At 41.0% G+C, this 17,006-nt stretch overlaps 1 protein-coding gene across 6 annotated transcripts in view; it reads left to right on the top strand.

Moving 5' to 3' along the window:
* Nucleotides 1-16,260, top strand: part of LOC142657678 (E1A-binding protein p400-like) — a 164,213-nt gene extending 147,953 nt beyond the window's left edge. For all 6 annotated transcript variants that reach the window (XM_075832966.1, XM_075832984.1, XM_075832993.1 and 3 more), the window contains one exon: nucleotides 14,694-16,260. In XM_075832966.1, coding sequence (XP_075689081.1) covers nucleotides 14,694-14,966 — 273 coding nt within the window. In that variant the 3' untranslated portion in view covers nucleotides 14,967-16,260. The remainder of the gene's footprint in view (nucleotides 1-14,693) is intronic.
* Nucleotides 16,261-17,006: the final 746 nt, after the last annotated feature.

The following is a 17,006-nucleotide window of genomic DNA, read 5'->3' as shown; positions in this document are numbered from 1 at the left end:
CTAAAAATGGTACAATTACAAAATACAACTCGTCCCGCAAAAAACAAGCCCTTATACAGCTATGTCGACGGAATAAAAAAAAAGTTACGACTCTTGGAATGCGACCGTGAAAAAACAAAAAATAATCCTTGGTTATTAACCTCTTCCCACGCTGCGCCGCAATAGTACGTCCTGCAGAGGGGTTAGTTCCCGCATCCAGACGTACTATTGCGGAGTAGTTCCCGGCGCACACTGTCCTAACGGAGAGTGTCCGGGAACCGGGAGGTCAGCTGTCCCTGACAGCTGACACTCCAACCTTGCCGGTCAGCGGACCATCGCCGCTGATTAAGGCAATTAACCCCATAAATGCGTCGCCGCATTTAAGTGGTTTGAAGCACATCGGCAGCCCCCACGAAGTGATCGTTGGGGCTACCGATGCTTGTCGTGGCAATCGGAGGTCAGATAATGACCTCCGGGTTGCCATGTACGGAAGCCTCGGAGGAGCAGCCTCCGGCCGGTCCTCCGAGGCTTCCTGTCAGTGTGACTGTCACGTCACAATGACAGTTAGAGTACATTACACTACATGTGTAGTGTAATGTACTCTAGCAGCGATCAAAGCTGCAAGTCTAAGTGTCCCCTAGTGGGACAAGTACAAAAAAGAATAAAAATGATTTTTAAAAAAAAGTGTAAAAATAAAAGTTATAAGTGATATAAACAAACACTTCATTTTTTTCCTATAATAAGTCTTTCATTATAGGAAGAAAATGAACACGTTAAAAAAAGTACACATATCTGGTATCACCGCGTTCGTAACGACCCCAACTATAAAACTATAATGTTATTTTTCCCGCACGATGAACACCCCAAAAAAAATCAACAAAAAATTGCGATTCTGGTGTAGTTTTTTAGTCACCACCCCTCCCAAAATAGAGAATAAAAAGTGATCAAAAAGTTGCATGTACCTGAAAATATTACCGATAAAAACTACAACCCGTCCCGCAAAAAACAAGCCCTTACACCGCTTTTTTGACTGAAAAATAAAAAAGTTACGGCTCTCAGAATATTGTGACACAGAAAATAAATTATTTTATAAAAAAGTGATTTTATTGCGCAAACGCTGCAAAACATAAAAAAAACCTATATACATATGGTATCGCCGTAATCGTACCGACCCGCAGAATAAAATATAATGGTCATCTATAGTGCACGGTGAACGCCGCAAAAAATAAACTAAAAAACATTGTCAGAATTGCTTGTTTTTGGTCACCCGGCTTGCAAAAAACTTTAATATAAACTGAAATACCAGCGAAACCCAAGACAGAAAAACGACCAAGCAAAATCTGCGCTCCAAAGGCAAAATGGCGCTCCCTCCCTTCTGAGCCTTGCAGCGTCCCCAAACAGCAGTTTGCGCCCACATATATGGCATCACCATACCCGGGAGAACCCGCTTAACGTTTTATGAGGTATTTGTCTTCAGTGGCACAAACTGGGCACAACATATTATGCACAACATATTATGCACTAAAATGGCACATCAGTGCAAAATTGTAATATTCACACCATCCGCTGTGCATTAACCCCTTTGAGCACTATGACTTAATAGCACGTCATGGTGCTGGGGTTGATGTATGGAGCGGGCTCACGTGCTAAGCCCGCTCCATACGCTGCGGGCGTCGGCTGTGTATTAGAGCTGACACCCAGGACTAAGGGACAGGAACAGCGATCGTGCGGTTACAGAAGCCTGTAAAAATAACATACTGCAATACATTAGTATCGCAGCATATTTTACCAGCGATCCAATGATCGCTGGTACAAATCCCCTAAGGGGACTAATAAAATGTGTAGAAGAATTAAAGTTATTAGTAGTGAGAGAGAAAAAAAAGTTACAAAAAAAAACCTTTTCCCATTTTTCTTCAAAAGTAATGTAAAAAAATAAACAGAATTGATATCGCTACGTCCATAAAAGGCCGAACTATTACAATATACCATTATTTAACTCGCACGGTGAACACCGTAAAAAACTTAAATAATTTAAACCGCCAAAATCGCTGTAGTTTTCGTTTTTACCGCACGGCGAAAGCTGTAAAAACTAAAACCCAAAAAAATGGAATCAGATCTTTTTCCTATATTACTATATTTTCCTATTTTTTTTTCAGTTTCCCAGTACTTTTTATTTCACTTTAAATGGTATCAATAGAAACTACAATTCCTCCTGCAAGAAATAAGCCCTCACATCACTCTACTGACGGAAAAAGAAAAAAGTTATGGCTCTTGGAATGCGGGTAGTGAAAAACGAAAATAAGAAAGCAAAAAATGGATCAGTCCTGAAAGGGTTAATTCATTTCTAATGAAAAAAAAACGTATGACCACATGTGGGGTATTTCCGTACTCGGGAGAAATTGCTTTATAAAAATTGGTTGTTTATTTCTCCTTTATCCCTTGTGAAAATGAGAAAATTCAACATTTTAGTGGAAAAAAATTGTGATATTAATTTTCTCTGCCTAATTCTAATAAATTCTGCAAAAGACCCGTGGAGTCTATATTCTCACTATACCCCTAGAAAAATTCCTTGAGGGGTGTTTCCAAAATGGGGTCACTTGGGGGGTTTCCCCTGTTTTGGTCTCTCCAGGGCGTTGCAAAGGCGGCATGGCACCGAAAAACAATCCATCAAAATCCGTGCTCCAAAATCCAAATGGCGCTCCTTCCCTTCTGAGCGCTGCCATGGGTCCAATCAGCCGTTTATTACCACATATGGGGTATTGCCGTAATCAGGAGAAAATGCTTTACAAATGTTGTGGTTCTTTTTTTCCTTTATTCCTTGTAAACATTTCAAATTTCTATGCTTTTTCAGAAAAAAAGTTGATTTTCATTTTCACTGCCTAATTCCACTAAATTCTGCAAAAAACCTGTGTGGTCAAAATGCTAACTATACCCCTAGAAAAATTCCTTGATAGGTGTAGTTTCCAAAATGGGGTCACTTTTGGAGGGTTTCCCCTGTTTTGATCCCTCCAGGGGTTTGCAAACGCGACATGGAACCGAAAACCAATCAAGCAAAATCCGTGCTCCAAAATCCAAAGTAGATTTTCATTTTTACAGACTAATTCTAATAAATTTAGCGAAAAACCTGTGCGATCAAAATGCTAACTATACACCTAGATAAATTCCTTGAGAGGTGTAGTTTCCAAAATGGGGTAACTTTTGGGGTGTTTCCACTGTTTTGGCACCACAAGACCTTCAAACCTGAGAAGGTGCCCAAAATATATTCTAAAAAAAAAGGAGGCCCAAAATCCTCTAGGTGCTCCTTTGCTTCTGAGTCCGGTGCTTCAGTCCATAAGTGCACTAGGGCCACATGTTGGATATTTCTAAAAACTGCAGAATCTGGGCAATAAATATTGAGTTGCATTTCTCTGGTAAAACCTTCTGTGTTACAAAAAAAAAATGTATTAGAAATAAATTTCTGCAAAAAAAATGAAATTTGTACATTTTACCTCTACTTTACTTTAATTCCTGTGAAACGCCTAAAGGGTTAAAACACTTTGTGAATGCTGATTCGAATACCTTGAGGGGTGCAGTTTTCAAAATGTGTGACTTCTGGGGATTTTCTAATATATAAGGCCCTCAAAGCCACCTCAGACTGAACTGGTCCCTGAAAAAATAGCCTTTTGAAATTTTCTTTAAAATATGAGAAATTGCTGCTAAAGTTCTAAGTCTTGTAACGTCCTAGAAAAATAAAAGGACGTTCAAAAAACGATGCCAATCTAAAGTAGACATATGGGAAATATAAACTAGTAACTATTTTGTGTGGTATTACTATCTGTTTTACAAGCAGATGCATTTAAATTTAGAAAAATGCTAATTTTTGCTAACTTTTTCTAAATTGTGGTGTTTTTCAGAAATAAATACCAAAATTATCGACAAAATTTTTTCACTAACATAAAGTACAACATGTCACGAGAAAACAATCTCAGAATCGCTTGGATAGGTAAAAGCATTCCAACGTTATTACCACATAAAGTAACACATGTCAGATTTGAAAAAATCGGCTGGGTCCTGAAGGCCAAAACAGGCTGGGTACTGAAGGGGTTAACGTGCAAAATGGCCCGGTCATTAAGGGGTTAAAGCTGAAATTATACTCTGTAAAACCTCTACAAGGTCATTAATAGACCTTAAATAGTAGAGGGCTCAATACTGATTGCTGTGAACCCCACTGGTACCATTAATAACCACCCTCTATCACTGAGCGGGGTATGTTCACACAGGGCGGCTACGCTGCATAAAACTACACAGCGTATCCACCCTGTGCGAAACAGAGAATTCCGGCCGAAAAAGCGCACCAAATTTTTCGGCCGGAATGTCCACTGCAAAAACTGCACCTAAAAAGAAAAGGTTTCATACTTACGTAACAATGGCGACGTGTCCCTCCACCCGTCCTACAGCCTGGCTTCCTGGGATGACCTTTTTTGATTGGCTACAGCTGTCACGTGGGATGACACGTCATCCCAAGAGGCCTGCCTGGATGATAAAACACAAAATTCTGGATAAGCGTAAGATTTCATTTTATTTTTTTTTGCGGCAGAATCGCTGCTTTTTCGCCACAAAAAAACCGCAACATTTGCCATTTGTTGCGGCTTTTACCTCCCCATTAAATTCAATGGGGAAAACCCACAACAAATAAGCAGTGATTACGCAAATCCAATTGACATGGTGCGGATTCAAAAACCAGCTGCCACAGGGCACCGGATGTTTTGAACGGTATGCAGTAGTTGGAGCCGGAAGCAGATGGCTTCTCCAGAACTGCAGCTTTGCTCCTATTCAAGTGAATAGGAGCAGCCATCTACTTCCGGCTCCAACTACTGCATACTGTTCAAAGCATCCGGCAGCCGGATCAGCTGATTGGTGCGGGATCCGGGTGTCGGACCCGCATCATTCATATACATCTTGCTTTAGTAGTTTGAACGCTTTTTTATTTTTTATCATTTATTGCCCCCCCCCCCCCCCCCCGTACTGTTTTTTATTTAACCACATTGGTTTAATCCTGTTTCTAGCTTGTTTACTCTCATATGGTATATATTTTTCACAGGACCAATTTAACCCCCTCCCACAAATGAACATGACTACGTCCATGTTAAGGATAGCTTTACTCAACTGGGCGTACAGTCAGTTCCTGAGGATAAAGCCCGCACAGGAGTTGTGCCTGCACCATCCGCAGTGGGTGTCGGCTGTAATGTACAGCTGACATCCCGCCACAACTGCGGAGATAATCGCCAATCGCTGCCGTTTAACCCCTTAGATGCCGTGGTCAATAGCCACTGTGGCATCTTAAGTGGTTGACAGAGGGAGCGGGTTCCTTCTGTACCCCACCGGCCCCCGCATTTCTATGGCAACCAGGAAGCCTTTCAATGGCCTCCTGGTTGGCCATGTATGTTAGCCTATTAGGTCCGGCCCAAGGCAGGATCTAATAGACTGTCAGTTGAAACATTACAGTTACAATACACTGCACTACATAAGTAGTGCAGTGATTCTACAGGGGATCAGATTAACAGGCCTTCAAGTCTCCAAGTAAGTGTAAATAAAAAATGTTTTAGAAAAATTAATTTAAGGTTTATGTAATAAAAACAAGAATCACCCTGGTTCCCTTTATCATTTATAAAAAAAAAAAACAGCAACTATACATAATAGGTAAATAACATAATTTTAGATTTTTATTACATTTTTAATTCTTTTTTTGGGCACCTTGTACCAATCAAAACTACAGTTCGTCATGCAAAAACAAGCCTTCCCACAGCTCTCTCAACTGAAAAATAAAAAAAGTTATGGCTCTCAGAAGATGGCGACGCTAAAAAAAATTATTGTGGGAAAGTAGTAAAACAAAAAAAAAACTGTGTTCATTTGGTATCTCTGTAATTATAACGACCCACAGAATTAGGTTAACATGTTTATACTGCAGCTGAACGCTGGAAATCATAAAAAACAGTGTTCGAATTGCTGTTTTTTGGTCTCTGAATAAAAAGTGATCAAAAGAATCAATAAAAACTACAGCTCGTTCCTCAAAAACCAAGCCCTCACACCGCTCCGACAACGAAAAAATAAAACCTTGACTCTCGGAACACAAAGATGCAAAATGATGGCCATGAATGGTTTTTTTTTTTATGTCCAGTAGTTTTTCACTAAAAAACCCATGTCCTCATTTGCTAGACCCCACAGGTGGATCCGGTAGATGCAGCGGACATCTTAGGATCTTGTGCTGTTTATAGGGCTAGTGATGAAGCCAAAGGTTAGGCAATACCGGAGTGCAGATATTTTCTACAAAACACCGGATTTACCACATAGAGCTGGCCGTGCCCATTGTACAGATGGCAAGTAAGCCTTATACAATGCCATCCCGATGTGCAGGTCAGTTGGGAACATTCCTTTAGTTTCAAAGAGGCTCTGTCACCACATTATAAGTGGCCTATCTCCTACATAAGGAGATGAGCGCTATAATGTAGGTGACAGCAGTGCTTTTTATTTCGAATTATGCTAATTAGTTTCTTAATGCCCAACTGGGCGTGTTTTTACTTTAGACCAAGTGGGCGTTGCACAGAGGAGTGTATGACGCTGACCAATCAGTGACCAATCAGCGTCATACACTTCTCTCCATTCATTTACTCTGCGTTGTTCGCTATGTGCGGTGTTATACTGACACATTAATGTTACTGAAGTGTTTTGACCGTGAATAGACATTCCTTTCAGCCAGGACGGGATGTTTATTCACAATCCCGACACTTCGTTAACGTTTCTGTGGTACAGCAGAGCAAGCGTAATCTCGCTTTAAATGACAGGTTACAGGGAGATTACGCTTTGCTCTGCTGTAAGTACCACAGAAACGTTAACGAAGTGTCGGGATTGTGAATAAACATCCCGTCCTGGCTGAAAAGAATGTCTATTCACTGTCTAAACACTTCAGTAACGTTAATGTGTCAGTATAAGACCGCACATAGCGAACAACGCAGTGTCACTATGTGCTGAGTAAATGAATGGAGAGAAGTGCATGATGCTGATTGGTCACTGATTGGTCAGCGTCATACACTCCTCTGTGCAACGCCCAGTTGGTCATTAAGAAACTAATTAGCATAAAGCTAAAATCGCTCCTAATGTGGTAAAAATAGATAGTTTTTCTAAATAAAAAGCACTGCTGCCACCTACATTATAGCGCCGATCTCCTTATGTAGGAGATAGGACACTTATAATGTGGTGACAGAGTCTCTTTAAGAGGTAATTATCAAGGCCCTAATATTTGGGAACTAGGGAGGGCCCAAGCATGTCTGCTCCAAACCGTCCTCTCCACTGGAAGCGAGGCTGCCTTATAGCTGGGGAACATTTTCCCAGCAAAGTTCCCCAAACTGCATTTTTTTTGGGGGTCCTTCTCTTGTTTGCAGAGTGTGTTTTAAACAGATAATAGAAAGCACACCATTTATCAGTCCAACACCTACACTAAAAAACCCGAACAGTGCATAAAGTATTGGTTCAAAGCGTTCCACACCAATCCATGGATTATTCATTTTATTATTCATTTACTGCATTATTACATCACTCTGTTATGCCCTGATGTACTCCACCTACCTTACATACAGTGAAGGAAATAAGTATTTGATCCCTTGCTGATTTTGTAAGTTTGCCCACTGTCAAAGACATGAACAGTCTAGAATTTTTAGGCTAGGTTAATTTTACCAGTGAGAGATAGATTATATTAAAAAAACAAAACATAAAATCACATTGTCAAAATGATATATATTTATTTGCATTGTGCACAGAGAAATAAGTATTTGTTCCCTTTGGCAAACAAGACTTAATACTTGGTGGCAAAACCCTTGTTGGCAAGCACAGCAGTCAGACGTTTTTTGTAGTTGATGATGAGGTTTGCACACATGTTAGATGGAATTTTGGCCCACTCCTCTTTGCAGATCATCTGTAAATCATTAAGATTTCGAGGCTGTCGCTTGGCAACTCGGATCTTCAGCTCCCTCCATAAGTTTTCGATGGGATTAAGGATTGGCTAGGCCACTCCATGACCTTAATGTGCTTCTTTTTGAGCCACTCCTTTGTTGCCTTGGCTGTATGTTTCGGGTCATTGTCGTGCTGGAAGACCCAGCCACGAGCCATTTTTAATGTCCTGGTGGAGGGAAGGAGGTTGTCACTCAGGATTTGACGGTACATGGCTCCATCCATTCTCCCATTGATGCGGTGAAGTAGTCCTGTGCCCTTAGCAGAGAAACACCCCCAAAACATAATGTTTCCACCTCCATGCTTGACAGTGGGGACGGTGTTCTTTGGGTCATAGGCAGCATTTCTCTTCCTCCAAACACGGCGAGTTGAGTTAATGCCAAAGAGCTCTATTTTAGTCTCATCTGACCACAGCACCTTCTCCCAATCACTCTCAGAATCATCCAGATGTTCATTTGCAAACTTCAGACGGGCCTGTACATGTGCCTTCTTGAGCAGGGGGACCTTGCGGGCACTGCAGGATTTTAATCTATTACGGCGTAATGTGTTACCAATGGTTTTCTTGGTGACTGTGGTCCCAGCTGCCTTGAGATCATTAACAAGTTCCCCCCGTGTAGTTTTCGGCTGAGCGCTCACCTTCCTCAGGATCAAGGATACCCCACGAGGTGAGATTTTGCATGGAGCCCCAGATCGATGTCGATTGACAGTCATTTTGTATGTCTTCCATTTTCTTGCTATTGCACCAACAGTTGTCTCCTTCTCACCCAGCGTCTTACTTATGGTTTTGTAGCCCATTCCAGCCTTGTGCAGGTCTATGATCTTGTCCCTGACATCCTTAGAAAGCTCTTTGGTCTTGCCCATGTTGTAGAGGTTAGAGTCAGACTGATTAATTGAGTCTGTGGACAGGAGTCTTTTATACAGGTGACCATTTAAGACAGCTGACTTTAATGCAGGCACCAAGTTGATTTGGAGCGTGTAACTGGTCTGGAGGAGGCTGAACTCTTAATGGTTGGTAGGGGATCAAATACTTATTTCTCTGTGCACAATGCAAATAAATATATGTAATTTTGACTGTGATTTTCTGTTTTTTTTTTTTTATATAATCTATCTCTCACTTGTAAAATTAACCTAGCCTAAAAATTCTAGACTGCTCATGACTTTGACAGTGGGCAAACTTACAAAATAAGCAAGGGATCAAATACTTATTTCCTTCACTGTATGCCCCCACATTATAAGCTGAAACAACACTAAAACCCCAAACTAAACTACTACCAAGCAAAATCTGCACTCTAAAAGCCAAATGGTCCTTCTGAGCCTGGCAGTGTGCCCAAACAGCAGTTTATGATTGTCCGGAGGACCCACTTAGCAATTTATGGGATGTGTGTCTCCAGTGGCACGAGCTGGACTCAACATATTAGGCACTAAAATCGCATATCTATTTTCAATCTGCAATTTTGTGTACTAATTTCTGCTGGGTCAAAATGCTCACTATACCGCTAGATGAATTCCTTGAAGGGTGTCATTTCCAAAATGGGGTTATTTTTTTGGTACCTCAGCCCAATGCAACATGGTGTCCGAAAACCAATATTGTAAAATCTCCACGCCAAAAAACAAATTGCGCTCCTTTCCTTTAGAGCTTTGTTGTGTGTTCAAATAGCAGTTCACAACCACATATGGGGTATTGCCTAACTTGGGAGAAATAGCGTAACAAATTTTGGGGTGCCTTTTCTCCTGTATCCCTTGTAAAAATGAAAACTGTTGAGCTAAAACGACATATTATTGGAAAAAATTTAGATTTAAATATTCACGGCCCAATTCTAATAAAATCTTTAAAAAGCCTGTGGTGGCAAAATGCTCAATATACCCCTAATTTAATTCCTTGAGGGGTATAGTTTTGAAAATAGGGTCATATCTGGGGAATTTCTACTATATAGGAAGCTCTGCAAATGCGACATGGCTCCCAAAAAAACAATTCAGAAAAATATGCTCTTAAAAAGCCAAATGGCTTCCATTCTGAGCCGTGTCGTGTACCCAAACAGCAGTTTGTGATCACATATGGGGTATTGCTGTTCTCGGGACAAAATGTTGAGGTGCTTCTCTCCTATAGTCCTTGTGAAAATTAAAAATGTTGAGCTAGAACTACATCTTATTGGGGAATTTTTTTTTTTACGTCCCAATTCTAATAAATTCCGCAAACAGATGTGGGGTCAAAACGCACATTATACCCATAGATTCCTCAAGGGGTGTAGATTACCAAATTGAGAAACCTTTCAGGGGTTTCCACTGTACTGGTTCCTCAGGGGCTCCATAAATGCAACATGGCCCCCAGGAATAAATCCAGCAAAACCTCCAGCCAAATGGTACTCCTTCCCTTCTGAGCCCTGCTGTGTATCCAAACAGCAGTTTATGACCACATATGGGGTATTTCCCTACTCTGGAGAAGTTGCTGTACAATTGCTGGGGGACTTTTTCTCCTTTTATTTGTTGAGAAAATTAAAAATCTTGAGCTAAAGCTACATCTTATTGGATAAATAAATAATATTTTTTCATTGCCCACTTCTAATAAAATCTATGAAAAACCTGTGGGATCAAAATGCTCACTACACCTCTAGATTACCTCTTCTAATCTGACAAGGTGCCTAAAATTTATATGCATAAAAAGGCCCCAAAATACACTAGACTTTGCTTCTGAGGCTTGTGTTTGAGTCCAATAGCACACTAGGGCCACATGTGGGATATTCCTAAAAGCGGCAGAATCTGAGAAATGAATATTGAGTTGTCTTTTTCTGTTAACACTTGCTGTGTGCAGCATCCCTGCTCTTTATTCGACGCATGCGCAATACTACCGATTTAGAACGTTGAGCAGAATGATCGTACTGCGCATGCGCCGGGTAAAGAGCAGGGACGCGAGCACGTTACAAATAGTACGGGGCCAGGCATGACTGCGCCTATTACACTGCCTGGCCCCTGTCAATGTAAGAAGGGAGGGAGTGTTGAACTGGGGAGCAAAGTAAGAGCATTTAGGTGCAATGGTAACGCCCTCATTGCACCTAAATGCTCATTCGCATAAACTTAATAAAACTTATTTCTCTACAAAGGAGGCAGTAAGCAGAAAATTTAAATAAAAATTAGAAACCGGTGAGTCTCCTCTACTATACACTGTTACTAGTTTAGCTCGGACGTTCTGGTGACAGACTCCCTTTAAAGGCAATGTACGCCTTTTAAAAAAAATTTAAAAAAAGTATTTAAATTAAAAAGTATCAGTGTGTTTTCTGCAACTTTTTAACAATTATTTTTACTTTTTGAGATACAGCTGCTTTGTATCTTGCACTGAGACCTGAATCCGTCAGGTCAGCGGCACTGATGGGTTCAGTGACAGCGGTTGTCTCTGACACGCAGGATCCACCTGTTATCGATCACATCTAAGTTCATAACTTAGATGTGATCGATTACAGGTGGATCCGACCCTCTGACACTGAAACAGTCAGTGCCGCTGACATGACGGACACAGGTCTAGGTGCTAGATGCGGCTGCTCTGTATACAGGATACAAACCAGCTGTATCTCAAAAATGAAAAACTATTTTTCATAAAAACTATTTTGAAAGTTGCACAAAACACACTGATATTTTTATTTAAAAAAAAATATATATATATATATCTATTTCAAAGATGTACATAGCCTTTAAAAGGCTTTTAAGAATGTCACATTTAGGTTGTGTTCTTTTATTTTTAAGGACATTGTCCCAGTTTATGCCATTAAGGCTTCGTTCACATCTGTGTCGGGACATGGGTTCCGTCTGAGCTTTCCGTCAGGGGAAGCCAAACTGAAACCATAGGTTTCCATTTGCATCACCATTGATTTTAATGGTGACTGATCTGGTGCAATTGGTTTCCATTTGTCTCCGTTGTGCAGGGGTTCCGTAGTTTTGACTAAATCAATACCGTAGTCTACTACGCTATTCATTCCGTAAAAACTACGGAACCCTTACACAACGGTGACAAACGGAAATTTGCACCAGATCCGTGCCACTTGAAATCAATGGTGGTGCAAACGGAAACCTATGGTTTTCGTTTGTTTCAGTTTAGATTCTGTTCATGGGTTGCCCTGACGTAAAGCTCAGACGGAACCCATGAACGGAGTCCCAATGCATACGTAAACGAAGCCAAAGGTCATCCCATAGCTCCAAAAAAAAATATTTGCCCTTTCTGAAGTTCAGTCTTTTGGCAGCTTCCTTACTAAATATCTTATTAACGTCTTCCCGATTGCCAACTATTTCTTGACAGTGGGCGGTGCAGGTCCCGCGTTCACAGCCTTGTCTTTTGGCTTTGCTGTAGAAAAGGCTTATGAGCGCTCCTACTTTAAGGAAAAGCTGTTATTAACAGCTCCTGTACTTAGAAAAGCCTCCTAAATATGTCCGGGATTGGCGGAACCTATGATCTCAGCTGTTCAACCCTTTGGTCACCGCGGTCCGTGACCGCAGCATGAACAAAGGGGACTCCTATCTTTGTTCACATCACCGGGTTTCCCTGTGACCCGATCTGAGACTGGGCAACGCTCTGCAGTCACCCCTGGGGACCTAGAAATGACCCTGGAGCTCTGTAAGCTGCTGTGTAGGCACACTATGTGTTGCACTAACAGCATCAGTGGAATAGCTATAGGGGTTGCAATTGCGACTGGGCTCTGAAACCAGGGGAGCCCCCACACCACACCACACCAATCAGGTCCTTCTACCACAGTAGAAGTAGCATATCTGCAGAAGAGAAGGCCCACCCACTGGTCAGGTCCTTGTAAAGTACACCAGGCTTCTCCAGCCGCCCCTTCCTTTATCCCTCTTTGTCTCTCTCCTTTATGAAAATTGCAGCAAAACTGCGCCAATTGTACCACAATAATAAAAGTAGCTCCAAAAAAAAATAAATGTGCAAGACACGAAAAAACAGTAGGCGTTATTTGCAAAAATCATGGCAAAAAACACAAATTTGACTGCACTGTGAGTACTGTATACCCTAATATCACAAGTAGCAAAAAAAACACCGTTATGATGAGCGCTGCAGGATGGTCAGTAGTCCGTGGATTCATTTAAATGATTACTTTATTGATAAATACTAAGCGTTATGCACCAAACCGATACCTTTATCAGGTATATGATTGCCGTCCCGTAACATCTGCTTTTTTTTTTTCAATAAAGTAATCATTTAAAGGACTACTAGCTTCCTCCTGCAGCGCTCATCATATCTGTGTTTTTTTGCTACTTGTAATATTACCATACGGATGTGCAAAACTCCATCAAGATGTGCAGGAGAGTTTTTATGAACTCGCCCTGTTCACATGTCTCAGAACTTATGTGGATTCCATGCTGAAATACGCGTAGAATCAGACAACAATCCGCATCCCCATGCATGTGAATTGGGTTTCTGTAACCCGGACGGGAGGGGGGCCCAAGCTGAACTTTTGCACTAGGGTCCATGAGTTTTCAGCTACACCTCTGAACAGCAGCCTGTGTCATAGGGACACAGTATAATGTATTAGCATACAGGAGTATGCCAATACATTATAAGTATAAAATAAAGTTAATAAAGCTATCCCTTCATTAGTTTAAAAAAAAAAAAATTGGACAAATAAGAAATGTCCACAAAATAAGTCATTATTTAGTATGAAATATTTTTTACTGCCCATACATTATATAAAAACAAAAAACCTACACATATTCGGTATCTGCACGATAACCTCATGAATTTAACATGTTTAGCGTGAAACGTGAACAGTATAAAAAAATGTAAAAGAAACAATCCTGGAAATCACTTTTTTTTTTCTGTATCCATACCCAAAAGGTAAATATAAATCAAACAGGGATTTATTTGTCCCACCAAACTGCGCCGGAAAGAAAATACAATTTCTCCCTCTCTTAAAAAAAAAAAAAAAAAAGGCCTCGTACAGCCACATCAATGAAAAAAATAAGTTATGGCTGCAAAAGGCAGAAATTAAAACAAATAAAAAATTAAATCTTCATTAAGGCCTTTTCACACCTGGTCATTAAAGGGGTATTCACTAAATCATAGTGATAATTTTTTGATCACTGGGGTCCCGCACCGATCATGAGAACAGGGGTTCTGAGCCAGTGTGGAGAAGTCTGAAAGGAGCGCTGGTTGAGCATGTGCCCGTCGCTCCATTCACGGTCTCTGGGAATGACGGAAAAAGACGAGCTCTTTCCGTCATTTCCATGGACCTTGAATGGAGCAACAGCGAAGATGCTTGATCGCGCTCCATTAAATGTCCGTCTCACTGCGGTCGAGCAGTGAAGAAGATCTGGGGGTTCGGGACCTCGGTTCTTACGATCGGTGGGCACCCCTGCGATTAGAATGTTATCCCCTATCCCGTGGATAGGTGATAATTTGATTTTGGGATACCTCTTTAAGGGGTTAAAGAGTAAATTAAAACTTACTATGTTGTGGACACTATTACCTAGGTGAGCCCCAATATACTGCTGATCTGATGTGTGAGGCTAGGGAACAGTAGTTTTTGCATGTAGATAGACAGATCTCCTCTCACGTGCGCCCTGCCCCATCCCCCATATATATTTTAAACTACACACAATTTTTTTTTTTCCTTTCATCTTGAGACAAGCAACATTTTCATTCTTAATACATTTCCTTTTTAATTTTTTATTTTATATCTGTGAATTTGTGTGTTGGGATTTATTTTTATGTTTGGATTCCTTTCTTTTTATTACAGATCCAACCACAGACTGTGACTTTGACCCAGGCTACAGCTACAGGACCACAGCAGCTGCAGGTGATACCAGCTGGTTCAGCGGCCGCCCATGTAGTGCAGCAAAAACGTCTTCAGCAGCAAATAATGGCAGCTGCCGCTTCACCACTGTTCCATGCTCCGGCCAGTCAGAGCACAGTCCCTGTATCCGTTGCTTCTGATGCCCAGAATCCGCAAGCAAAGTTGCAAGTCCGAAACCAGACTGTGAGAATCAAAGCTCCAACCAAACCAAGCTGAAAGCTATTGGGAATGAATGGATTATAGCGTTCTTAAAAAGCCTTGCTTTGGTGTGATTCACAGATGACTCTTCAAACTTCCTAATGTCTGGACCAGGTCATACACAACTTAGGAGAATTGGATGGACTTCAGAAGCTCAAGACACGTGAGAAGGTCTAGAAGATCGGCCAGTTTTGAGTTGTCTGCTTATCTTGAACTTAGAATGAATCGGATCTAGTCAGTACTTTCTACCTCCTGGTTGGACCTTGTGAACATTTAGTGGTTTGCAGAGAGCGCAGACTTTAAAGTTGACACCTATTACTCTATGAACAAATCCTTTTCAATAACCAGAGTAGCACAACTTATTGTAACACACACAACCTACATCTGTGTACAAATAACCATAAAATCAGAAAGAGGGTGCACTCCCATGTTCTGGTGTCTATAGAGGGGAAAAAAAGCCATAACTGGAATAACAGGTTTCACATGTGCGGCCTTTGTGGGTGTGAAAGAAAAAAAACTACAAAAAAAACTCAATCCAGCTAACAAAAAAAAGTGTTTTTGCTAGATGGCACCCCATAGCCTCATTCCATAAAGGACTCTTAAAATCAGGTTAAAATATAGAGCTTGGGCCTCTAAGCTATTTTTGTACAAACATTAATAAATCTACTTTGGGACTTTTGAAAGGCCTTGTATTCAGACCTTCTACTGCTCATTGCTCTGGACAGGTTTGACAGACGACATGATCATTTGTTATTGGCTAGCCGTTATGAATCATTTTGCTTTTCAGTGCACAATACCATGTATGCTAATATGTTTAAATGTAATTTATACCAATACTTTCTTAAAATGTGTAACAACTTGCGGCTGTGTATTTTTTTTTCCTGTACAGAGAAGATTAAGTTTTAGTAAAAGATACTATAACTCCTGTCATGCAGATTAAATCATGACCAGAGTAATAGTACAATGTCATCTTATATACGTTTCAACCAATTTTTTCACTTTTATTTTTGAACCCTTCTCTCTTCCCTTGTTTGGTGTAGCAATGAGCGGTGTCCAGTTTTATCAGCGGTAATGCTAATGCAGGTGCCCAGCTGCAATTTAGGGCTCACTGCTTGCACAGGAACTTCTTTTCCAAGTAACCATCAGGCCATAAAACAGGCCATGGGGTCCAAGGACTTGTCAGATTTACTATTGCACCCTTCCAAAGAACCAAGATGAAACTTCAATGTGAACTTTACTGCTTGAAATTGTATACATTTTTGACGCTCCCATTTTGGTTTTTATTTTGTAAGAAATGTTCTTTTCTAAAGAATCATATTGTGTCTGCGTTTTTGTGTTTCTGCTTGCCTTGATAAATATTGTTTATGCAGTATTACATCAGTGAATATAAAAGTTGCCTTAGGAGAGCTACCAAAACAAAATACTTGAAAAATGTGATCACATCACAACACTTCCGGTTGGTGATCTGGTCTAATTACAGGTCCACTGGTGTATGTTTACGGGCCACTGTAAGGCCTTATTTACACGAGCGTAGATCACGTCCGTGATACGCGCGTGAAAAACAAACAGACCTATGTAACTCAATGGGGCCGTTCAGACTTTCCGTGTTTTTCACGCAGTGTGTGTCCGCTGCGTAAAACTCACGACATGTCCTATACTTGAGCGTTTTTTGCGCATCACGCACCCATTGAAGTCAATGGGTGCGTGAAAATCCCGCGCGGCACACGGACGCACTTCCGTGTGCTGCGCGCGATTCGCGCAACAGTTGTTCAAGAAATTAAGGCAAAAATAAAAGCACCTCCTTCATTACACGGAACTGCAATGCGCAAAAAAACGCTGTGTTTTTCGCGCGCGCAAAACGCACACGTTCGTGTGAGTTTTTCGCGCGCGCAAAACGCACACGTTCGTGTGAATTTCGCCTAAATAGTATGGGGACAAATGATTGTTAATACGATTGTTCTGTCTCTATATAATGTCAGTAGCACATCCCCTGTTTACACTGGGATATGTGCTGTCGACAACAATGATTTTCAGGGCAGCATAATCTATTAAATCTGC

Source organism: Rhinoderma darwinii, chromosome 1 (assembly GCF_050947455.1).
Source record: "Rhinoderma darwinii isolate aRhiDar2 chromosome 1, aRhiDar2.hap1, whole genome shotgun sequence".
Taxonomy (NCBI): domain Eukaryota; kingdom Metazoa; phylum Chordata; class Amphibia; order Anura; family Rhinodermatidae; genus Rhinoderma; species Rhinoderma darwinii.
Note: the sequence above shows the minus strand (reverse complement) of the source record. Positions and strands in the feature narration are given on the sequence as shown.